The following is a 21,373-nucleotide window of genomic DNA, read 5'->3' as shown; positions in this document are numbered from 1 at the left end:
CTGGGGTGGCACTAGGGAGCACTGGGGGGGATTGGGGGCTACTGGGCAGCACAGGGGTGGCACTGGGAGGGATTGGGAACTACTGGAGGGGCACTGGGCAGCACTGGGAGGGATTGGGGGCTACTGGGCAGCACGGGGGGGCACTGGGGGGGCAGTGGGAGAAATTAGGCAGTACTGGGGGCACTGGGGGGGTGTACTAGGAGGGATTGGCAGCTACCTGGGGGCACTGGGGAGCACTGGGAGGGATTGAGGGGGCATTGGGGAGCACTGGGAGGGACTGGGGGCTACTGGGCAGCACTGGGGGGGATTGGGGTGGCACTGGGAGGAATTTGGGGATACTGGGGGAGAGTGGGAGGGATTGGGGGCTACTGGGCAGCACTGGAGGGGCACTGGGACAGATTGGAGTCTACTAGGTGGCACTCGGGGGGCACTGGGAGGAATTGGGTGGTACTGGACAGCCCTGGGGGGGCACTGAGAGGGACTGGGGGGCACTGGGAGGGACTGGGGTGGCACTGGGGAGCACTGGGGGGAATTGGGGTCTACTAGGTGGCACTGGGAGGGCACTGGGAGGGATTGAGGGCTACTGGGCAGCACGGGGGGGCACTGGGAGAAATTAGGCAGTATTGGGGGCACTGGGGGGGTACTGGGAGCGATTGGCAGCTACCTGGGGGCACTGGGGAGCACTGGGAGGGATTGGTGGCCACTGGGCAGCACTGGGAGGGCACTGGGAGGGATTGAGGGCTACTGGGCAGCACAGGGGGGCACTGGGAGAAATTAGGTGGCACTGGGGGCACTGGGGGGCACTGGGAGGGTCTGGGGGCAATGGGGAGCACTGGGAGGGATTGGAGGCTACTGGGCAGCACTGGGGGAACACTGAGAGGGATTGGGGGGTACTGGGGGGCACTGGGGGCCACTGGGAGGGATTGGGGGCTACTGGGGGGCACTGGGAGGGACAGGGGTGGCACTGGGGAGCACTGGGGGGGATTGGGGGCTACTGGAGGGGCACCGGGGAGCACTGGGAGGAATTTGGGGGGTACTGGGGGGTACTGGGAGGGATTGGGGGGGCACTGGGAGGAATTGGGGACTGGGGGGGCACTGGGAGGGATTGAGGGCTACTGGGGGCACTGGGATGAATTGGGGAGCACTGGGTAGCCCTGGAAGGAATTGGGTGGTACTGCGGGTCGCTGGTGGTCACTGAGAGGTATTGGGGGGCACTGGGATGAATTGGGGGGCACTGGGTGGCACTGGGACAAATTGGGTGGTATTGGGGAGCATTGGGAGTTACTGGGGGGACACTGGCGGGCATTGGGAGGGATTGAGGGCTACTGGGGGGCACCAGGATGGATTGGGGAGCACTGGGGGCAATTGGGTTGTACTGGAGGAGCACTAGGGAGCATTGGGAGGTATTGGGGGTACTGGGGGGGCACTGGGAGGATTGAAGGCTACTGGGGAGCACTGGGAGGGATTGGGGGGGCAGTGGGAGGTATTGGGGGTACTGGGCAGCACTGGGATGGATTGGGGAGCACAGGGGGGCACTGGGAGGAATTGGGTTGTACTGGGGGGGGCATTGGCAGGGATTGGGGGGGCACTGACAGGTATTGGGGGGACTGGGGGCCACTGGGAGAGATTGAGGGCTACTGTGGAGCACTGGGATGGATTGGGGAGCACAGGGGGACACTGGGAGAACTGGTTGCCCCCCCAGTCCCAGTCAGGTGTCACCGTGCGGCCAGGACGCCTGGGTCCCCTCCCCCCCCCCCCTTGCCCCAATTTCAGGCCCTTCCAGGTACTGGGGGGGGGGGGGGAGGATGTGGGGAGCTCTGCCAACCACCGCGCCCCACATCCCCCCAACCCCCCCCCACATCCTGCCCTTCCTGGCAGCGCCCACGGCCCGACCCCCGCTGGGTCCCCTCTCAGTTTCGGGGCATCCGTGGGGCGACACAGACGAGGCTGGGACCCCCCGGCCCCCCCCGCCACCGCCGCCGTTCCCCTCCGTCGGGTTTCGGTTGCGGAGGAGGGGGGATTCCCCCCGTCCCAGGGCGGGGGTGGGATTCCCCCCCCCCCCAAAAAATATCCCCCTGGGACGTCCGGGCCCCTCCCCCGCTGGTTAACGAACCGACGCCCGAAATTTCCCAAAAAAGCCCCAAACTGAAACTTTTTCACTTTTATTGGTTTTTTTCTTTCCAACGTGGCAATAAATAACCCCGGCAGCAATAAATTAATTCCACCCGACCAAAAAGGGCCGAGTTTCGTCCTGAAGTGGGGGCGGGGTCGTACATGGCACGGCCCCCCCCGGCGCCCCCATAAATAGATAAATATTACAATAAATAAAGCGCTGCTCTTCCACTCTCGATAATGAGGATTCACCCCAACAGCCGCGGTAACGAGCCGGCGGTGGTGAGCTCGGCCTCGCCCTGTGCGTTCACCCTGGTCCCTACTGACTCCTCCGGGTCTCGCTCCTGTCTGGATCCCCTTGGCCCTGCCTGTCCCCAAGTCGTCCTCGTTCACTCTGGCCCCTGCTGAGAGCTCCACATCTCACAGCCCCGCTGACCTCTTCCTGGCCCTGCCCATTCACTCCTGTCCCTACCGATCGCTCTGTGCCTCAAACTGCTGCTCCCCCATCCCTCGTCCCTGCTGGCCGCTGTCTTACGCCCCTGCTGCTCCCCTGTTCCCGTTTACCCTTGTCCCTGCTGACCGCTCTGTGCCTCGCATTCTCACTGACCGCATACCCGCTCGTTCACCCTTATCCCTACCGACCGCTGTCTTGCACCCCTGCTGCTGCCCCGTCCCTGCCCGTTCACCCTTGCCCCTACTGACCACCCCTCATCTCGCACCCCCACCGCACCCCCCCTGCCCCCGCCCCCGCGAGCGCTCTCAATCAACACCCACGACCCCGAAATAGGCCTGGCCGCCGCCGTGGAGGTCGAGAAAGCGTCCGGCCGTGGTGGTGGCGGCCAGCTGGTCCCCCCGGCGCAGCTGGAAGACGGCACCTTGGTAGAGCGACTCGAACCAGAGCTGCCGCCCTTCGTCGTCATCCTCCTCCTCCTCCTCCTCCCGCCGCCGCCGCCGCCGTCGCTGCTGCCGCCGCCGTCCCCCACCGGGGCAGACGGAGCGGACGGCGGTGAGGAGGGGGACGTCGCGGGGGTATTCCTCGGAGAAGCGGGAAACGGAGAGGCGGAGGGGGTGGGCAGTGGCGGCGCGGGGGGGGCACCGGCCCCCCTGGAAGGCGGCGGCGGCATAGACGAAGTAGAGCCCGTCCCGCGGCACCACCAGGCGGTTCCCCCGCAGCCGCACGCCGTTGCGCACCAGGGAGGGGGCCACACGGTCGTCCCACACCAGCCCCTCGGGGGATGAGGAGGAGGAGGAGGCTGAAGGAGGGAAGGAGGGGGGGGTCAGCAGCCCAGAGGTGCGTCCCGTCCCCCAGCACTTCCCTGCAGCCCCCCAGGTCCCCGTGTCGGCCCCCCCACGCACCCTCCCCGTCCCTCTGGGTCCCCCCGTGTCCCCTCTCCAGCCCCATACACCCCCCAACCATGTCCTTGTCCCCCCCCCCGTGTGTCCCCGTCCCCCCCCACTCACCCACAACGTGAGCAGCCGGTTTGTCCCCACGTGTCACCTGCAGCAGCTCCAGCCCCCCCGGCTGCCCCACTGTGGGAGGACACAGAGACAATTAGTGACGGGGGGGGGGGGGGGGGCGACAGTTGGGGACACTGGGGGGAGGCAGGGACCCTTTGTGGGGCGACACAGATGGGGACGTGGAGACGCGGCGGGGGATGGGGACGTTCAGGGCCAGGGCCAGTTTCTGTGGTGGCTCCGAAAGGGGATGTGGCAGCCGAGTGTCCCCGGGGGGGTTCCGGGCACTGGGGGGCGGACGGGGGGGGGGAAATGGGGGACATGGAGGGGGAACATGGGGGGACGTAGGGGACAGGGGGACACGGGGGGACCCAGGGGATGTGGGGCGGGGACATAGGGATGGGGGGGTCACTCACCAAGCGCAGCCGGCGTCGGCATTGGCATCTCTGTGGGGTCCTGGGGGAAAGAGAGGGGTCAGACGGATGGACGGACGCGAGGAAGGGAAGGATGTGGCGGGGGCGGATGGACAGACAGACGGACAGGCTTGGGGCACCCGGAGGGTGCAGGGGGATGGACGGACAGTCACGGGCAGCGGCGACGGGTGCTGGCAGCGGGCAGGGATGGAAGAAGACGGACGGACAGACAAACAGGAGTACAAGGAGTGGGAGGGAGAGAGAAAGAGGGACCCGGGGACACGAGGATGGAGACGGATGGATATTGGGTCGAACCCAGGATGGAGCGGCGGGTGGCGGGACAGACGGAGAGATAGACAGATGGACAGGCAGACAAGCAGACGGATGGGCAGACAGACAGACGGGCCATACCGGTGGGCGCAGGCGCAGGAAGGCGGCGGTGCCAAGGGGCAGCAGCAGCAGGAGGGTGACGGTGATGGTGACGGTGACGCCGGTGATGGCAGCCGCGAGACCCCGGCGGGGCCCGGGGGGGCTCAGGGAGGGAGGGGGGGGTCCGGTCATGGCTCCGTGCCGCCACTGGCCCCCCCCCGGTCCCTTTATGGCCCCGCCGGCCCCCGCGCCACGCGCCTCGTCATGGAGCCACGTGCCTCGTCACGGAGGGACACGCCCCGTCGGGGCAGTTGGCGGGGGGGGGGCGCGCAGGACATGCCCCGTCGCAACACGCCACGCCCCCCACGTGGCCCTTACAGACACGCGTGTGCCCCCTCCCGTGACCCCCGTCCCGCAGCCTTGCACGACGCGCACACGCGTGGGCACCGCCCCCCCCCCGACACCCGGGTCCCCCCTGAAGTGCCCCCCCCGCCCCAGGAAACGCCCCCAAGGCGCTGGGAGAACCCAGACATCCGGGGAGACCCCCCACCCCCAGGTCCCTCTGCCCACCCAACAGCACCTCTATGGTTCCCCCTAGAGACGCTCTCTCTGCCCAATCGCCCACTCTATGGCTCCCCCCAGCCTTCTGTTGGCTGGGGGGGGGTGGGGTGTCACACAGAGACTAACGAAACCCGTAATTAATGCCCCCCCTACCCTGAACTTGTCACCGCCCATCACCCCGTTAGTGGGAAAAGCCCCGGGGGGAGGGAGCGGATGTGGGAGGGGGCTCCCCCGAAAAGCAGAAGCGACTCGAAACCGCCGCCACGGAGCCCCCTGAAACCACCGGCCCCCAGACGGCAGGGGGCCCCGAAACCGTCACTTCCTCCCCAACACCCCCCCGCCAACAATCTCAGCACCCAGCGTGGTTTTTGGGGGGGGTAGGTGGTTCCCCCCCCCCCCGTTTATTGCCCCTTGGCGGCATCGGCGCGGCGGTTGAGGGCCTGCGCCAGGGCGGTGGCGACAGCCAGGGCGCGGGCGCGGTCGGGGGGGCGCAGGCGACCGCCCCAGAGCCGGGCGAAACGGTCGGGGTGCCAACGGGCCCGTTGTTGCCGTAGGAGGCGCCGATAGGGGCCGGGGGGGCCATCAGGGGGGGCAGGAACCCCCCGAAGAGCCGCCGATGCCATCGCCTCCGCGTCCCCCCCCGGGCAGGGCCAGGGGACGTCCTCAAAGCGCAGAAGGGCGGCGGTTTCAGGGGGGTCCCCTGCAGTTTCGGGGGGTTCCCTGGCAGCTTGGGGGGGCTTCAACCCTCCCCCAGTAGATTTGGGGCCCCCCGCACTGCGCCGGGCCTGGGCGCGCCCCACCTGCGCCTCCTTCTCGCGTTGGCGCTGCCGGAAAAGCCGCGACTCGTCCCAGGCCGGGGGGGGGGGTACGGGGGGGGGGCCCGCTCCGGCGGGGGGGGCTGGTAGCAGTGCCGGCGGCGGTGCTCCTCGGCGATGCGGTCAGCCCAGGCCGCGAACGACTCCGGCTCGGCCACCGGCTCTGGGGGCACAGAGAGAGCTGGGATCCCCCTGCCCCGTGGGGGGGGGGGGAGGCTGAGCCCCACGGCGTGGGGCTGGAGGGGGGGGGCGTGTGGGGCAGGGGCTGCTGCGGGGCAGGGTGTGAGCTTGGCATGGCGCAAAGCAGGAGCGGGCTGTAAAGCAGAGGGTTATGCGGCAGGGGGTGGGCCTGCCATGGGGCACGACCGTGGGGTGATGGGGGGGGATTCTGCTACCGCCGTGGGGCAGAGCGTGGGTCTGCCATGGGGCAGACAGCGGGACTCTGAGGGGGAAGGCAAGGAACGGGGCAGGGTTGGGCTGGGGGACGGCCGTGGGGCACGGTGTGGGGAGGCCATAGGGCAGCCGTAGGGTGGGCTGTGGGGCAGCTGTGGGGCAGGGTGCGGGGCAGCTGTCGGGCGGCTGTGGGACAGGGTGTGGGGTTGCCATGGGGCAGCCACGGGGCGGCCTGTGGGGCAGCCGCGGGTCGTACCTAGGTACCAGGGGGGCTCCCCACACTCGTCCTCCCACTCCTGCAGCAGCCGCTCCAGCCACCGGCCCTCGGGGTTGGGGTGGGCCTAGGAGGGACACGCAGACACACACCCCGGGGGACGGTGTGGGGCAGCCGTGGGGCAGCTCCCCCCCACCCAGCCCCCCCGTTCCCGCCCCCTCGACCCCCCCCCCGCCCCACAAGTGCCCCCCACCCCCCCACCTCCGGCTCCGGGCAGCGGCCGCGGGAGGTCCCGCGGGGGTCACGGCCTGTTGGGGACAAAGGTTAAAGGTCACCGGGGCGCGCGGGTGCTCCGGGGGGGGATTGGGGGGGGTCCCGGGGTCTCACCGCGGCACCGGCGGGACGCCATGGCGGCGCCGGGCGGAAGCGTCGTCAGCGCGGGCGGAAGCGGAGGCCAGAGCGGGCGGAAGGGGACCCCCGGGCGGCGCGACGCCCCCTGCGGGCGCGGCGGGAGAACTCAGCCCCACACTAGAGCCCGGGGCGGCGGGGGGGGGCCCCTTTTCGGGGGGTCCCAGCCCCACGGGGGGGGGTCCACAGCCCCGGGGGGGACGTCTCGCCCCCCCCCCCAGCCCCCCCCCAACTCACCGTGGGGCTGGAATCTCCGCGTTTTGCCCCCAAATCCTCCACGGGGGGGGGGCGTCTCGCAGGCTGGGGGGGTCCTGGGGGGGGTCTCGGGGGCCGGGCAGGGTTCGGGGGGGTCCTCACCACCCCATATAGGCCCGCAGGCGTCGCTCCCAAGCCCGAGCGGCCACCTCGGAGCGGGGGGCCGGTCCCCCGCCCCCCCTGCGCTGCCCCCCCCCCGCTCCCCCGGGGGGGGCCGGCCACAGCGGCAGCGTCCCCTGCTCCAAAGTGGGTGACGCGGGGTCGGCCCCCCCCCGGGCAGCCCAACCCCCCCCGGTCCCGCTTGAGGCGGGTGGGGACGGGGGTCCGGGGGCCCCTCCCCGGTGGGTCCCAGCCCCCCCCGGCCATCCCAGCCCCCCCGCAGCAGCAGGCGGAAGCCCACATTGGTGGGGGGGATGTGAAAAGTGGGGGGGGGTGGCTGGAGGGTGTCGGCCGCCCCCCGCGCCAGGAGGTGGGCAGTGGAGCTGCGGTGCTGCGCTGGGGGGTCCTCAAAATAGGTCCCGCAGGTGGGGCAGAAATGGGGGGAGCAGGGGCTGTGGAGACAGAAACCTCGTTAGAGCCATTAATTAACCGAGGGGGGGGAATAGAGGAGGGGGGGGCCAGACTCACTGCGGGGGCTCTTCTGCCACGGCCCGGGGGGGCTCTCGTTCCCGCAGCAGCCGGGCCAGCTCGTGGTAACCGGCGTCTTCGGCCAAGGCGGCCGCTGCCTCCTCTTCCTCCCGCGCCCCCCTGGCCGTCCCCCCCAGGCTGAGGAGATAGCGGACGGCCCCGCCCTGCCCCGCCCGGGCAGCGCACATCAGGGGGGTCCAGGCGAAAGCGTCGCAGAATTGGGGGTCGCAGCCCCCCACCTCCAGCAGCCACCGCAGCGTCCCCACGTCCCCCTCCTGCGCTGCCCGAAGCAGCGCGTGGCCCCCCCGGTCCCCCGGCGGGGGGGGGGGGCCCTGCCGTCGCCAGGGGGCGTTTGGGGGGGCATTTGGGGGGGGGGTCGCGGGGCCGGCAGGGCCCCCGGCTCCTCGGCCAGGAGGCTCTCATAGAAGCGGCGGGCCTCTTCGCCGGGGCTGGGGGCGGCAGGGGGGGGCGCGGGGGTGGCGGGGGGGGGCTCCTGCAGGCGCCCGTCCTTCCAGCCCCCGGCCTGGTCCCGGCCCCGGGTGAAGGCGATGAGCTGGGCCATGCCAGGGGGGCCGGGGTCCTCCTCGGGCTTCAGCACTGGGGGGGGGAGAGGTTATGGGGTGGGGGGGCTGGAGCTGGGGGGCTGGGGCCGTGGGTCAGGGATGGGGCTGGGAAGGGGTTGTGGGGCTGGGATGGAGCTATGGGGCTGGGGGCATGGGTCAAGGATGGGGCTACGGGGCTGGAGATGTGGGTCAGGGACGGGACTACGGGGCTGGGATGAAGCTATAGGGCTGGAATATGGGGCTGGGCTGGGGCTGTGGGGCCAGGAGGGAGCTGTGGGCCTAGGGCTGTGGGTCAGGGCTGGGGCTGTGGGGCAGGAATGGAGCTATGGGGCTGGGGCTGTGGGTCAGGGACGGGGCCATGGGTCAGGGACGCGGCTGTGGGTCTGAGAAGGGAATACAGGGCTGGGATGAAGCTGTGGGGCCGGGGACGTGACGCAGGGACGGGGCTGTGGGGCCGGATCTACGGGGCTGGGCCCAGGGGAGGGGAGGGAGGCCCGGGCGCTGGGGGTCCCGGGGGGGTCCCGGGGGTCCCTCCCCCCCCCCCGGGGTCTCCGTGGGGCCGCGGGCGGACCGGGACCGCGCTCACCATAGAGACGCCGGGACGGGACAGGGCAGAACGGAGCAGAGCGGAGCGGAGCGGCGCGGGGCGCGCATGCGCAGACCCGCCAGGAGGGGGCGGGGAACGGACCGCGCAGGTGCGGGAAGTCGACGCATGCGCAGAACCCCTTCCCCGCCCCCGGGGACGGGGCGCGCGCACGCGCGGCCCCGCCGGCCGCCTCCGCGCATGCGCGCTCCCCCCTCCCGCCGCCTCCGGGCCCGTCCTCGCCCCTCCTCTTGTGCTCCCCCGGGGGTGCGGAGCTTCATTAATTAACCGGCTTCGCTAATTACCTGCGGGCCGCCGCGCTCCTCCCTCCCCGCCCCTCACCTCGCCTACAACTCCCAGCTCCCCTCGCGCCTTCCGGTAGGCGTGTCGGCGGGGGCGCTGATTGGCTGATTCCGGCGTGGGGGGGCGGGGCTTTAGGGAGGGGACTGCGCTTCCCGGCATGCCCCGCGGCGGCGCATGCGCGGTGCGGGGAGGAGCGGGCCCAGATCGCCCCTGAGAACCGCGGTGGGGGCGGGGGGGTTGTGTGGGGGTCGTGAGGGGTCGGGGGGGGTCTGAGGGGTCGGGGGGGAGTTCGGGGGGGGAGGTCAGGGCTCCTTATAGCGGGGGTGTGGGGTCGGGGTCGCCGCCGGGAGACGCTTGGGTCCCCCCCGCACCGCTCACCGGGGGGGGAGGGGGTGTCTGTCCTCCCACCCCACCCCGGGGGGGTCTCACACACACCCCCCCTCCCCCCCCGCAGCCCCCCGGGACGATGAGCAGCTCGGAGGAGGTATCCTGGATCTCCTGGTTCTGCGGCCTGCGCGGCAACGAGTTCTTCTGCGAGGTGAGTCCTGTGTGTGTGTGTGTGTGTGTGTGCGTGCCCCCCCCCCCCCCCAAAAAAACCTGACCCCCCCGCCCCGCAGGTGGACGAGGATTACATCCAGGACAAGTTTAACCTGACGGGGCTGAACGAGCAGGTCCCCCATTACCGGCAGGCGCTGGACATGATCCTTGACCTGGAGCCCGGTAGGAAGCCCCCGGGGGGAGGGGGAGGAGGGAGGGGGGGTTGTTCGGTTTTGGGGGGGCCCCCCGCCCCCTCTGGCCCCCGCTCACATCTTTTACCTCCTGACACCCCTGTGCAAAGACGAGGAGCTGGAGGACAACCCCAACCAGAGCGACCTGATCGAGCAGGCGGCTGAGATGCTCTACGGTCTCATCCACGCCCGATACATCCTCACCAACCGTGGCATCGCCCAGATGGTGTGTGACCCCACCGGGACCCACCCACGGGAGTTAGGGGGTCCCCTGCTTTCCTTGACACCCCCCCCATCTTGCTCTTTTTCTTCCCCCCCCCCCCCCAGCTAGAGAAATACCAGCAGGGGGATTTCGGGTATTGCCCCCGCGTCTACTGCGAGAACCAGCCTATGCTTCCCATCGGTACAGGGGGGCTGGGGGGGTTTGGGGGGGCTGGGGAGGGGGCTGAGTGGGTGTTGGGGGAGTCTGGGGGGGGTTGGGAGGGTTTGGGGGGGCTAATGGGGGGTGGGGAGAGGGCTGGGAGACTCGGGGGCTTTGGGGATGGGTTGGGGGGATGTTACAGGAGTCTGGGGGGTTTGGGGAGGGGCTGGGGGGGTTGGGGGAGCCCGGGGGTCACTGGGGGGGGGCAGTGGGGTCTAAGGGGGTTCCTGGGGGTCCCGGATGCCGGGGGGTCCCCTTTGAGGGGGTCGGGGGGGGGGTCTGTGGGGAGAACAGGGTGGGGGGTGGCGGCTCCCCAGGGAAAATGGGGAGAAATCTGCCAGGTTTGGGTCAGGGGGGGCTGAGTCTGCGCGGGGTCCCCCTGACTCCCCCGTTCCCCCCCCAGGGCTGTCGGACATCCCGGGGGAGGCGATGGTGAAGCTGTACTGCCCCAAGTGCATGGACGTCTACACCCCCAAATCCTCCCGGCACCACCACACCGACGGCGCCTACTTCGGCACTGGCTTCCCCCACATGCTTTTCATGGTGCACCCCGAGTACCGCCCCAAGCGCCCCGCCAACCAGTTCGTCCCCAGGTCAGCGCTCTCTCCAGTTCCTCCTTCTCCTCCTCCCCAGCCAAAAAACCCAAAATCCTTCTTTGAGCCGTTGTTCACTCTGGAACCCACTGATGGTATTTCTACCGCCTCCTACAGGCTCTACGGTTTCAAGATCCACCCCATGGCCTACCAGCTGCAGCTCCAGGCCGCCAGCAACTTCAAGAGCCCCGTCAAGACCATCCGTTGAGGGAGGGGGACCCCTGCAGGCCCCCCCAAATCCCCCCCGGGCCCCCATCAGTCGTTTTTTCCTTTCTTTGATCAAATATATAAAGAGATTCAGGAAAAGAAACAAAAATGGCGGTGGGCGTTGGCAGGGGGAGATGACCCCAGGTGTCGGGGTTTGGGGAGTCAGGGGGAGCCCGGGGTGGGGGGATTGGGGGCACCCAGGGGGTTTGGGCGCAATCTGGGTGGCTTTGGGCACAACGTGGGGGCGGTTTAGGCTGGTTTGGGGCTTTTCAAGCTGTTTTAGGGAGGAGATTGGGCCAGTTTTGGGGGGGTTGGGGCTGGTTTGGGCTATTTGGGGGTGATTCGAGCTGGTTTGTGGTGTTTGGGGTGGGTTTGGGGTATTTTGGGTGGGTTTTGGGTGGTTTGGGGCATTTCTGGCTGTTTCTGAGGTGTTTTGAGTTGGCTTGGAGTATTTTGGGTGGGTTTGGGGGCTTTGCGGGCACTTTGGGCTGGTTTGGGGTATTCCATATGGCTTTGGGGCAATTTGGGGTGTTTCTGGTTGGTTTGGGGCATTTCAAGCTGTTTTGGGAGGCACTTCGGGCGGGTTTTGGGGCACTTTGGGCTGGTTTGGTGTATTTATGGCTGGTTTTGGGCAGGTTTTGGGGTGTTTTGAGCTGGTTTGGGTCACTTTGGGTGGGTTTTGGGTGACTTTGGGCGGGTTTGGGGTGTTTTGAGCTGGTTCGGGGTATTTTGGGCAGGTTCGGGTCACTTCGGGGCGTTCTTCGGGGCCGTTTCGGGCCGGTTTTATTCCCCGCCACGTGCCGTCACCACGGCAACGCCGCCCCCGCCGCCATCTTGCCCCGCTCCACCGTTGCCACGACAGCGCGGAGCCCCGCCCACCCCCCGAAGGCGGAGCGTCTTCCTCGGGACCCGCCCCTCGCGGGCCGCCGTAGCGCGGCCGGAAGTCCCTCCTCCTTCCCCCGTCCGCTTCCGCCCCGCTTCCGGCCGCCGCCGCCGCAGCCGTCATCATGGCGAAGCTGCTGAGCTGCGTCCTGGGCCCGCGGCTCTACCGCGTCCATCGGCCGCGCGGGGCCGCGCCGGGGCCGGCGGCGGGAGCGGGGACCCAGGGGACCGGCGGCGGCCGGGGGGAGCCGGCCTGGGTGAGCCCCGGGGGAGGGGGGTTGGCATGGCGACGGCGGCAAGATGGCGGCCGGGGGGGTGTGGGGGGGAAGACGGTGAGACCCCTCCGTGACCGTGACCGTGACCCCCCGCAGGACTCGTACTACCAGCCGCGGGGGCTGGAGAAGCACACGGACAGTGTCCTGGCGCTGGTGAGCGCGGGGGGGGGGCACGACACCCGGACCGGGGCTCCCCTGCGCCCCCCACCCCGGTCTGGGGGGGCCCCTGACCCCCCCCCCCCCACTGTCTGGGCTGGCCCCCCCGGCCCCTGTCCCCACCCCCAGCGCCCCGGGCATCCCCTGCCCCCGCCAGTCCCATCCCCCCAGGCTGCGGGTGTCCTCCTGTCCCCTCCCCACATCACCGCCCCCCCCCGAGGCCTGACCCCCCATGGACCCGGGACCCCCCCTCCTGTCCCAGGACACCCCCCCCGGATCTGGGGCCCCTCTATGGACCCCTGCACCTGAGACCCCCCCAGCCCCTCCAAAAGAAAGACCTCAGTCCTCCTCCCCTACACCTGGGACTCCCCCATGGGCCCCCCCGCCGGCACGGGGGTGACAGGGGGGTCCTGCAGGCATCGGTGCTCTGGTCCATCTCGTACTACGCCTCGCCCTTGGCCGTCTTCTACCTGTACCGCAAAGGTGGGGGGGGCACGGGGGGGCGGGGCTTATCGGGGGGGGGTAACCCGGGGGGGGGGCTGGTTTTGGGCGGGGGCCTGGAGCTGGTTTGGGGGAGAAATGGAGTGGACTGGGGGGATGTTGGGGCAGCTTTAGGGGGGTCAAGGTCAGGCGGGGGGGGCTGGTGCTGCCGCGGGGGGGGGCCCTGACCCCCTCGTCCCCCCCCCAGGGCTGCTGACGATGTCGCGGGTGGTGCCGCTCTCCCACTGCGCCGCCACTGTCGTGCTGCTGCTGGCGGGGGTGGCCTGTCTGCGAGGTGAGGCCTGTGGGATTTGGGAGGGGCGTGGGGGGGGGTGGCTCCTGGAGCCCCCCTCATCCTCCGTGTCCCCCACTCCGCCCCAGGTATCGGCCGCTGGAGCAACCCCCAGTATGTGGAGTTCATCTCGGTGCTGGAGGACAGCCACCGCCTGGGCACCCCCGAGGTCAAGGTGGGGCCAGGGACCCCCCCAGGGAGTCGGGAACCCCCACCAGCATTTTTTGGGGGGGATGTCTCACCCTGTTCTACCCCCACTGTCCTTTACCTGCAGCGCAAACTGGCCCAGTACACCTTCGACTTCCGCAGCTGGCCCGTCGACTTCCGCTGGGACAGTGCCGGCCCGCCCTGGTGAGACCCCCCCCAACCCCCCCACCCCCCCGGGACCCCCCCGGGACCCCCCTGACCCCCTCCCCATGTCTGTGTGTCCAGGGGGGGCTCCCGGGACGTGCCTCTGCTCCGTGCCCCCCCCCGGCACCGAGGAGCCGCTCGGGGGTTCCTGGGGGCCCTGAGGAAGCTGCCCTGCCAGCTGGCCAGGTGGGCGGAGCTTCGGGGGGCGGGGCTTCGGGGGTGGGGCTTGGGGCAGAGTCCATTGGCTGCGGTGGAGAAGGAGGGGAGTGGATGGAGAGACTGCTCGGGGGTGGAGCCCTCTAGCCATACCCCCAAGGGGAAGGGGTGGGGCTTCTGAGCCCTGGCTCCACCCCTCAAGGGAAGGGCTGGGGTTTCTTACTGCTGGCCCTGCTGTGCAAGGGATGGAGGTGGAGTCCTGGCCCCACCCCCAGCAGATGTGGGTGGAGCCTGGGCCTCGACCCCATGTGAGGAGGGAGGTGTGGGTGGAGCCCCAGGTTTGGCCCCACCCCTACAGTCTGTGGGTGGAGCCCCTCACCCCCAGGGTGGTGGGTGGAGCCCCGGCCCCTGACTCCACCCCCCAAGGGACCCCCTTTCCTGTCCACCTGTGGGTGTGACCACCCCTGGGGGGGTGGGGCTACTGTGGGCCTCGCCCCCGCGTGGGCGGAGCCCACCCTGACCCCACCCCCAGTGAGTGTTGTGGAACTCTGGCCATGGCCCCGCCCCCAGGGGCCCCCTTTCCTGTCCACCTGTGGGTGTGACCACCCCCGGGGGGGCGGGGCTACTGCGGGCCTCGCCCCCTGCGTGGGCGGAGCCCGCCCTGACACCCCCCCCAGGGGTTGTGGGTGGAGCGCTGGCCATGGTCCCGCCCCCCCCAGGGCACAGCCCTGCCCCAAGGGACACCCGTTCCCCCCCTCCACACCTCTGGGTGTGGCCACCCCCAGCAGGGGGGCGGTGCCACTGCGGGCCCTGCCCCCCGCGTGGGCGGAGCCCGCCCTGACCCCGCCCCCAGCCTGCTGCTGGCGCACACCCTGGGCCGTCGGATGCTCTTCCCGGGCTCGGTGCGGCTGCTGCAGAAAGCCCTGCTGCCCGTCCTGCTGCAGGGGCAGGCGCGCCTGGTCGAGGAGGTGAGACCGGCCCCCCCCCCCCCCCAAAACCCTGCCCCGGCCCCGCCCTGAGCCCCCCCCCAAACCTCCCCCCCTCTCCTTCAGTGTGGCGGGCAGCGGGCCAAGCTGCTGGCCTGCGACGGCAACGAGATCGACACCATGTTCGTCGACCGACGGGACGGCCCCGACCCGCGCGGCAGGACCCTGGTGAGGCGGGGGGGGGGCTGGGAGGTGGGGGCGGAGGGGGGGGAAGGGGCTGTGACCCCCCCGTCTCCCCTTTCGTCTCCCCAGGTCATTTGCTGCGAGGGCAACGCAGGTTTCTACGAGGTCGGCTGCCTCTCCACCCCCCTGGATGGTATGGAGGGACCCCCCCCCGCCAGGGACCCCCCCAGCCCTCCGGGTGCCCCCCCGAACCCCCTGGGACCCCTCCTGCCCAAAGGGCAGGTTCCCCCCCCCCTCCGCCCAGAATCCCATGGATTGGTCCAGTCTAGGGAAGGGTTGGGGGTGGGATGAACCATATGGATGTCAGGGAGGGCACTGGGTCCTTCAAGGAGGTTTTGGGCTGTTCTCAGTGGGGTCTGTCTCAGTTTTGGGGGAGTTTGGGCTGTTTCAATGATTGGGGAGGGACTGTAGTGCTGTTAGTTTGGGTTCCGTGCGGCATGAGTCAGTTTTGTGGTTTCGAGGAAATCTTTGCTTTTTCAGGACTAAAGTGAGGTTTGGGGGGGGCAGGACTAAATCGCTCCATGTTTTGGGGGGTCTTTGGTTTTGGGGCTCCCTGCTTGGGTCCATCCCGTTCTGGGGGGTCCCGGAGCTGGTCCGTCTCATTTTTGAGAGTGTTTCTGGTGGGGCCCATTCTCTTTTTCAGGGGGGGGTGGGGGGGTGGGTGTTGGTACAGTCTCTCCACTTTTGGGGGGGTTCTCTGCTTTTGGGGATCCCTGTTTGGCTCCCCTTCCTTTTTGGGGGGCCCACACACCAGTCGATCCCAGTATGGGGGTGAACCCCCCTCCCATTTTCCCCCCCAGCTGGCTACTCCGTCCTGGGCTGGAACCACCCTGGCTTTGCTGGCAGCACGGTGAGTCCCCCGCCCCCCCCTTCCCCAGATTTTTGGGGGGACCCCGGATCGGCGGGGTGCCCCCCCCACCCCAACCCGTCCTGCCCCCCCAGGGGGTTCCGCTGCCGCAGAGTGAGGCCAATGCCATGGACGTGGTGATGCGATACGCGCTGCAGCACCTGCACTTCGCCCCCTGCGACATCGTCCTCTACGCCTGGTCCATCGGCGGCTTCACTGGTACCCGGGGGGCACTGGGAGGGCACTGAGGGGACACTGGGAGGGGAGTTGGGGCACTGGGGGAGCTGGGATGGCACTGGGGGGGGTACTGGGAGAGCTGGGGGGGCACGGGGAGGGGATTCAGGGCACTGGGGGAGCACTGAGGGAGCTGAGATGGCACTGGGGGGCACTGGGAGGGGATTCAGGGCACTGGGGAAGCACTGGGGGAGCTGGGATGGCACTGGGGGCGGCTGGTTTAGGTTGGGGGGGCACTGAGAGAGTTACATGGGGCTAGAAAACGAAAAGAAGATGCTCTGGAGTCTGGGGGGGGGGGTGGGGCAATGAGGCCCCCTTGGATCTGGGGGTGCCGGTGTCCCCCAAACACCATTCCCCCCAGCCACGTGGGCGGCCATGTCATACCCCGACGTCGGGGCACTGGTGCTCGACGCTTCCTTCGACGACCTGGTGCCCTTGGCCTTGAAGGTGCTTCCCCGCAGCTGGCGTGAGTCCCCCCAAAACCCCCCCGGGACCCCCCCGACCTCCCTCGAACCCCCCTAGACCCCCCTTCGTTAACCGTGATCTCGTTATCTCGCTGCCCAGGGGAGCTGGTGACCCGGACGGTGAGGGAGCACCTGAACCTCAACAACGCCGAGCAGCTCTGCAGGTATTGCCTGCCCCCCCCCCCCCGCCCTCACCTTCAAGGTCGCTTTTTGGGGACCCCCCCCCCCAGACCCCTGGGTCCTTCCTTGGGGGCTCCCAGATGCCTGGGACCCCCCCAGCCCCCTTTTTATCTCCCTCCCCCCCCAACAAGGTACCAGGGGCCGGTGCTGCTGGTGAGGAGGACGAAGGACGAGATCATCACCACCACGTGAGCCCCGGACGCCTGGGCCCCCCCGCGGTGGGGCAGCCTGGGGCAGTCGTGTCCCATCTCCCCCCCCCCCATGACTGTCCCCCCCCCAGGGTCCCTGACGACATCGCCTCCAACCGGGGCAACGACCTGCTGCTGAAGCTGCTGCAGCACCGGTGGGTTGGGGGGGGGGTCCGGGGGAGGGCTGGGGGGGGCTCCAGGGGGGCCTGGGAGGGTTGAGGGAGTCCTGGGGGGGGCGCTGGGGGGTCTGGGGGAGGTTGGGGGTCCTGGGGGGGGGCTGGGAGGGCTCCAGGAGGGTTCCGGGGGGGGGGGGGGGTGTTTAGGGAATCTGGCCTTCCCCCCCCAGGTACCCCAAGATCATGGCGGACGAGGGGATCCGGATCGTCCGGGAGTGGCTGGAGGCCGCCACCCCCCGCCGAGGAGAGTAAGGACCCATCCTGCCCCGCCCCTGCTGGGGGGGAGGGGTGATCTGCCCCACCCCCCTGCCCCACAGGACACCCCCCCCCTCCAATTTCACCCCCAGTCCCTCCCCATCCCCCCTGCCCCAGGACCCCCGGCACCCCTGGGAGGGGGGTGGGGGGAGGGGGGTGGGTTGGTCCTGGTGTCTGGGCGGGGCAGGGCGTGGCACACGTGGGGGAGGGGCAGAAGGGGACGCAGGCGTTGGGCCGGCAGGCGCAGTGAGCCAGCGCTGCCCCGTGGACGAGGGCTGGTGCCAGTCGGTGCTGGGGGCCTTCGCCGGAGACCGCGACCCCCCCTTCCCCTGGAGCCTGGGTGAGCTGGGGGGCTGCGGGCGGGGCTGGTGGTGGCCAATGGGGAGCTGGGGGTGGGGGCGGTGGCCAATGGGGTGCTGGGGGCAGTGACCAATGGGGTGCTGTGGGCGTGGGGGGTGGCCAATGGGGAGCTGTGGGTGTGAGTTGTGGCCAATGGGGAGCTGCGGGTGGGGCAGCGGCCAATGGGGGTCTGTGGGAAATATGGGGCAGCCAATAGGGAGAAGGGAGCATATGAGGTGGCCAATGGGGTGCCAGGTGGCCAATGGGGATCTGTGGGTGGTGGCCAATGGGGTGTTGTGCGCAGGGTGGGGGGCGGCCAATGGGGAGCTGGGGATGTATAGGGCAGCCAATAGGGAGCAGGAAGCACAGGAAGCAGCCAATGGGGGGGTGTCTGTGGGGTGGCCAATGGGGTGTTGGGGGGGGCACATGGGGCAGCCAATGAGCGCAGAGGGGTGTATGGGGTGGCCAATGGGAGATCTTCCTCTTGAGGCCACCCAATAGGAGAGCTAGGATGGTATTGGGCAGCCATAAACCAATGAGGGACTGGGTGTGGCTGGAGGAGGGGGTGTGGCCAGGCTTGGCCCCTCCCCTTCAACCCTTTGCCCCCCTCCCCCAGGCGAGGACATGGCGGCCGAGGGACGGCGGCAGCTCGCACTCTTCCTGGTGAGACCCCTCCCCCTCCCCACGTGCCCCTTTTTTGGGGGGGGGGGGGCCTGGACACGTGAGTCCCCTGACGCCCCTCCCCCCCCTTTTTTCCCCTCCCCCCAGGCCCAGAAGCACCTGCAGAACTTCGAGGCGACCCACTGCACCCCCCTCCCTCCCCAGGCCTTCCACCTCCCCTGGAGCCTGTGACCCCTCCCCCACCGCCCCTCCCCCACGTGCCCCCCTCCCCCGCACGCCGCACATCACCCCTTCCCCCCCCCAACACCCCCTAATTAAAAGTCCTGGGGGGGTTTTGTAGCTACTGTGTCATTAATTGTGGGGGGGAGGGAAGTGACCACTAGCATCGTTCAGGTTTTTTAATAACGAGCGAAGCTAAAAATAACGGGGTGGGGGGAGGGGCGGCAGTTACATGTGCCCCTCCTCCAACTACACTACACCCCATACCCCCCCCCCCCCCCGCAAAAAAAGACCAGCCGGTGTCACCCAGCCCGGTCAGCACCAGTTTGGGGGAGAGGAGACATTTTGGTAGGTCCCATCACCCCCCCCCCCACTGCTGGGAGTCCGGGTTAGGGCGTGGTGGGGCAGGGTCAGGCGTCGGGCCGTCGGTTGAGGAGGAGGCAGCAGGAGCTCAGGGCTCCGCCCACTTTGGCAGCTTCGCTCAGGGCAGCCGGCACCAGGGTGACCCCAGGAACCTTCTGGAAGGGCTGTGGGGGTGGGGCCAGGTCAGGACACACCCTCACTCAGCCACACCCATGCCCCACCCATTTCCACTTCTATAGAGCTGCTCCACCCACACACCCTTTGGCTTCTGGCTCCACCCACTCAGAGCCCTGCCCCCACCCTTCCCAGCAGAGGCCATGCCCCCACAAAGCCACACCCCTTCTATGGCCCCACAGCAAGGACCCACATCTCCCTGGCCACACCCACTCTTAGCCACACCTCCTGTAGTCCTTCACTCCCACCCCTTCCCCTGAAGCCCTGCCCACCACTAAACTCCACCCCTTATAGCAGCCAGGCCCCTCCTCCTTTATGCTGAAGTCCCACCCACCACTAAACTCCACCCTCTTATAGCAGCCAGGCCCCAGCCCCTTTCCTCTGAAGCCCTGGCCATCCCCATCTCCACCCTACAACCACCAGGGAACACCCAGGGCCCCCCTCCCAAGCCCCACCCCCTCTCCCTGAGACCTGCCCACTTCTAAGCCACGCCCCTTTCCCCTGAAGCCCCGCCCACCCCATCTGCACCAGGGAACACCCAGGCCCCCCTCCCCAAGCCCTGCTCCCCTCCCCAAGCTCCGCCCACCTGCAGGCTGCTCGGGAACTCCTCAGGGCTTCGATGCACCAGGACCCCCCCAGCTGCCCCCCCCAGGCGGGCGAAGAGGCAATTCCCGGCCGGATCGTCCGGCACCGACAGGCGCCCATAGGCATGATCTGAGAGCTGCTCCATTGCCTGGGGGTGGGGAACGGTGTCACCCCAAAACCCCCCAAACCACCCCCAGATTCCTAAATCCTGCCTCCCTCCTCCCCAGACCCCCCAAAACCATCTCTCCTGACACCCCCTCCAAGTTGGGACCCTCCCCCCAGACCCGGGGACACCCTCCCCCAAATTCGGGGACCCCCCCCACCTTCATGGCGCGGCGGGCGGCCTCGCTGCTGCCGATGGCGATGGTGTCGGGGGCGGCCATGCTGCAGAAGCTCTTCAGGTGCCCCCCACCCCCCACCGGCACCGTCGAGACGGTGAAATCCTGGCAGGGGGCAAGCCGGGGGGGGGTCAGGGGGGTCCTGGCCCCCCAAAATTATTCTGGGCGGGGGGGGGGGGGTGCCCCGACTTACCCTGAAGGTGTCAGCCACGGCCTCGGCCCCACGGTGGTTGGTCCAGGGGGAGATCCCCACAAAGAACTCACGGCCTGGGGTGGGGAGGGAGGCTGGTACCCCCTGGCCGGACACCAGGGGTCCCCTGGGGTGGAGGGGGGTCCCGGGGGTGTCCCGTCCCCCCCCCCCAAAACTCACCGGTGAAGAGAACGTCGCTGCCGTCCAGCGTCGCCCCTTCGTCCGTCACCGTCACCACCCGCAGCTTCAGCTCCTCCAGCACCGCCCGGACGCTGCTCAGCTGGGGGGGGGGGACACGACACACGGCGGGGGGGGTGACATCGGCCCCCACACCCCCCTGCTCCCCTCACAGCCCCCCCCCGCCCCATCCCCCCACTCTCCCAAGGACCCAGGTGTCTGGAACCACCCCCCCCCAAGGAGATCCAGGGACCCAGGTGTCTGCCCCCCCAGGACCCCCCCACCCCAAAAGGACCCAAACCCCCGGGGCCATGGGGACCCCCGTCATCCAGGACACCCCTCCCCCCCCGCTCCCGGGGTTCAGGACCCCCCCCAAAGGAACCCGGGCATCCAGACCCCCCCTCACTTCCAGTGCCCCCCACCCCAAAACGACTCAGACATTGGGGTCTGTGGGGACCCCCGGCATCCGGGACCCCCCCACTAAGGGAACCCAGGTCTGTGGCCCCCCCCCAAAGGCCGGGGGGGTCCCCCAAAGGCCGGGGGGTCGCGGTTACCTCGTGGCGGCGGGTGGGCCGCCAGGGCCGGGTGAGCAGCGCCGTGTCCCCCTGCACCACGGCCAGGTCCTCCAGCAGCAGCGCCCGCAGCCCCCCCGGGGCGGGGGGCAGCTCCACCACCTGCAGCCCCAGCTTCTGCCGCAGGATCCCGGCGTAGACCCCCAGCTGCCGGTGGGCCTTGGCCAGGTCCAGCGGGGGGGACCCCGGGCCCGGGCCCGGGCCCCCCTCCTCGCCCCCCCCCTCCTCCTCCTCCTCGCCCCCCCCCAGGGCGGGGGGCAGCGCCCGCACCACGGCGTGGGTGTAGCGCCCGAAGCCCCCCGCCATCGCCCGCCCCCCCGAGCCCAGCGGGGACCCCCGCTCACCCCCCCATGGGGGGGTCCGGGGGGGATTCTCTGGGGTGGGGGGGGCTCTTTCGGGGGGGTCTCACCGCCGGGGTCGAGCCCTGCGAGGAGGAGGAGGAGCAGCCTTCGGCCTCAGGGCGCTGCGAGAGCTGTCAGCAAGAGGTTCATTAGCGCTAATTAGCGGGGGGGGGGTGTGTGTGACGGCCCCGCCCGACCCCGCGGGTCAGTCTGACCCCCCCCCGTTACCCCAGGAAGGGGGAGGTTAATTGGGGCCAGGGTTAATTGGTGTTATCGGGAAAGCTGTGGGGGCCCTGGGCGGTCCGCGGGGCAGTTTGGGGTCCGGGGGG

At 69.7% G+C, this 21,373-nt stretch overlaps 6 protein-coding genes across 8 annotated transcripts; 2 read left to right on the top strand and 4 right to left on the bottom strand.

The window, feature by feature from the left end:
* Nucleotides 1-2,146: 2,146 nt before the first annotated feature.
* On the bottom strand, nucleotides 2,147-4,669 carry LOC138682762 (tumor necrosis factor-like). Its single transcript, XM_069774165.1, has 4 exons — nucleotides 4,392-4,669; nucleotides 3,984-4,023; nucleotides 3,574-3,642; nucleotides 2,147-3,365 (listed from the first exon to the last, which is right to left on the bottom strand). Exons 1-4 carry the CDS (start codon nucleotides 4,539-4,541, stop codon nucleotides 2,872-2,874), a joined length of 753 nt encoding a protein of 250 aa, XP_069630266.1. The 5' UTR covers nucleotides 4,542-4,669; the 3' UTR covers nucleotides 2,147-2,871.
* A 607-nt stretch (nucleotides 4,670-5,276) lies between these two features.
* Nucleotides 5,277-5,845, bottom strand: NFKBIL1 (NFKB inhibitor like 1; the record flags this gene model as incomplete). Its single annotated transcript, XM_069774206.1, has 1 exon — nucleotides 5,277-5,845. A coding segment is annotated over one exon (534 nt), but the record flags the coding sequence as incomplete, so codon positions are not given.
* A 209-nt stretch (nucleotides 5,846-6,054) lies between these two features.
* On the bottom strand, nucleotides 6,055-8,874 carry GPANK1 (G-patch domain and ankyrin repeats 1). Its single transcript, XM_069773874.1, is given in 7 exon segments — nucleotides 6,055-6,167; nucleotides 6,375-6,459; nucleotides 6,557-6,640; nucleotides 6,978-7,328; nucleotides 7,330-7,546; nucleotides 7,623-8,219; nucleotides 8,772-8,874. Coding segments are annotated over 6 exon segments (1,038 nt in total). The 5' UTR covers nucleotides 7,811-8,219; nucleotides 8,772-8,874.
* Nucleotides 8,875-9,189: 315 nt separating this feature from the next.
* CSNK2B (casein kinase 2 beta) lies at nucleotides 9,190-11,129 on the top strand. Its single transcript, XM_069774168.1, has 7 exons — nucleotides 9,190-9,293; nucleotides 9,526-9,609; nucleotides 9,689-9,791; nucleotides 9,910-10,025; nucleotides 10,127-10,202; nucleotides 10,624-10,813; nucleotides 10,931-11,129. The coding sequence occupies exons 1-7, from the start codon at nucleotides 9,246-9,248 to the stop codon at nucleotides 11,019-11,021; spliced, it is 708 nt and encodes a 235-aa protein (XP_069630269.1). The 5' UTR covers nucleotides 9,190-9,245; the 3' UTR covers nucleotides 11,022-11,129.
* Nucleotides 11,130-11,975: 846 nt separating this feature from the next.
* On the top strand, nucleotides 11,976-18,415 carry ABHD16A (abhydrolase domain containing 16A, phospholipase). 2 transcript variants are annotated; one of them, XM_069774055.1, is made up of 20 exons: nucleotides 11,976-12,159; nucleotides 12,274-12,330; nucleotides 12,750-12,816; nucleotides 13,022-13,108; nucleotides 13,195-13,280; nucleotides 13,380-13,456; nucleotides 13,538-13,642; nucleotides 14,466-14,580; nucleotides 14,665-14,766; nucleotides 14,851-14,914; nucleotides 15,582-15,631; nucleotides 15,724-15,847; nucleotides 16,224-16,328; nucleotides 16,427-16,490; nucleotides 16,638-16,694; nucleotides 16,787-16,849; nucleotides 17,041-17,118; nucleotides 17,367-17,465; nucleotides 18,081-18,127; nucleotides 18,233-18,415. In XM_069774055.1, the coding sequence occupies exons 1-20, from the start codon at nucleotides 12,028-12,030 to the stop codon at nucleotides 18,397-18,399; spliced, it is 1,746 nt and encodes a 581-aa protein (XP_069630156.1). In that variant the 5' UTR covers nucleotides 11,976-12,027; the 3' UTR covers nucleotides 18,400-18,415. The 2 variants fall into 2 exon arrangements, with proteins under 2 accessions (XP_069630156.1, XP_069630157.1); XM_069774056.1 differs by having other exon boundaries at nucleotides 17,041-17,108; nucleotides 17,334-17,465; nucleotides 18,233-18,340.
* Nucleotides 18,416-18,469: 54 nt separating this feature from the next.
* DDAH2 (DDAH family member 2, ADMA-independent) lies at nucleotides 18,470-21,152 on the bottom strand. Of its 2 annotated transcripts, XM_069774142.1 has the most exons (6): nucleotides 20,686-21,145; nucleotides 20,135-20,234; nucleotides 19,958-20,031; nucleotides 19,750-19,869; nucleotides 19,428-19,574; nucleotides 18,470-18,831 (listed from the first exon to the last, which is right to left on the bottom strand). In XM_069774142.1, the coding sequence occupies exons 1-6, from the start codon at nucleotides 21,007-21,009 to the stop codon at nucleotides 18,715-18,717; spliced, it is 882 nt and encodes a 293-aa protein (XP_069630243.1). In that variant the 5' UTR covers nucleotides 21,010-21,145; the 3' UTR covers nucleotides 18,470-18,714. The 2 variants fall into 2 exon arrangements, with proteins under 2 accessions (XP_069630243.1, XP_069630244.1); XM_069774143.1 differs by lacking the exon at nucleotides 19,428-19,574 and having other exon boundaries at nucleotides 20,686-21,152.
* Between the last annotated feature and the right edge of the window lie 221 nt (nucleotides 21,153-21,373).

This window comes from Haliaeetus albicilla, chromosome 29, assembly GCF_947461875.1.
Source record: "Haliaeetus albicilla chromosome 29, bHalAlb1.1, whole genome shotgun sequence".
In the NCBI taxonomy this organism is placed as follows: domain Eukaryota; kingdom Metazoa; phylum Chordata; class Aves; order Accipitriformes; family Accipitridae; genus Haliaeetus; species Haliaeetus albicilla.
This window is presented reverse-complemented; position numbering and strand designations above follow the sequence as displayed.

Bases quoted from the DNA above. Each gene is read 5' to 3' on its own strand.
- LOC138682762 (XM_069774165.1), bottom strand. From the start codon at position 4,541: ATGACCGGACCCCCCCCTCCCTCCCTGAGCCCCCCCGGGCCCCGCCGG. The intron at 3,643-3,983 runs GTGAGTGACCCC...GTCCTCCCACAG, and splicing joins GCCGACGCCGGCTGCGCTTG to TGGGGCAGCCGGGGGGGCTG. The intron at 3,366-3,573 runs GTGAGTGGGGGG...TCCCTCCTTCAG, and splicing joins ACCGGCTGCTCACGTTGTGG to CCTCCTCCTCCTCCTCATCC.
- CSNK2B (XM_069774168.1), top strand. From the start codon at position 9,246: ATGCGCGGTGCGGGGAGGAGCGGGCCCAGATCGCCCCTGAGAACCGCG. The intron at 10,026-10,126 runs GTGTGTGACCCC...CCCCCCCCCCAG, and splicing joins ACCGTGGCATCGCCCAGATG to CTAGAGAAATACCAGCAGGG. The intron at 10,203-10,623 runs GTACAGGGGGGC...TTCCCCCCCCAG, and splicing joins CCAGCCTATGCTTCCCATCG to GGCTGTCGGACATCCCGGGG.
- ABHD16A (XM_069774055.1), top strand. From the start codon at position 12,028: ATGGCGAAGCTGCTGAGCTGCGTCCTGGGCCCGCGGCTCTACCGCGTC. The intron at 12,160-12,273 runs GTGAGCCCCGGG...GACCCCCCGCAG, and splicing joins GCCGGGGGGAGCCGGCCTGG to GACTCGTACTACCAGCCGCG. The intron at 13,457-13,537 runs GTGAGACCCCCC...CTGTGTGTCCAG, and splicing joins GACAGTGCCGGCCCGCCCTG to GGGGGGCTCCCGGGACGTGC.
- DDAH2 (XM_069774142.1), bottom strand. From the start codon at position 21,009: ATGGCGGGGGGCTTCGGGCGCTACACCCACGCCGTGGTGCGGGCGCTG. The intron at 20,235-20,685 runs GTAACCGCGACC...CCCCCCCCCCAG, and splicing joins GGCCCACCCGCCGCCACGAG to CTGAGCAGCGTCCGGGCGGT. The intron at 19,870-19,957 runs GTAAGTCGGGGC...GCCCCCTGCCAG, and splicing joins CCGTGGCTGACACCTTCAGG to GATTTCACCGTCTCGACGGT.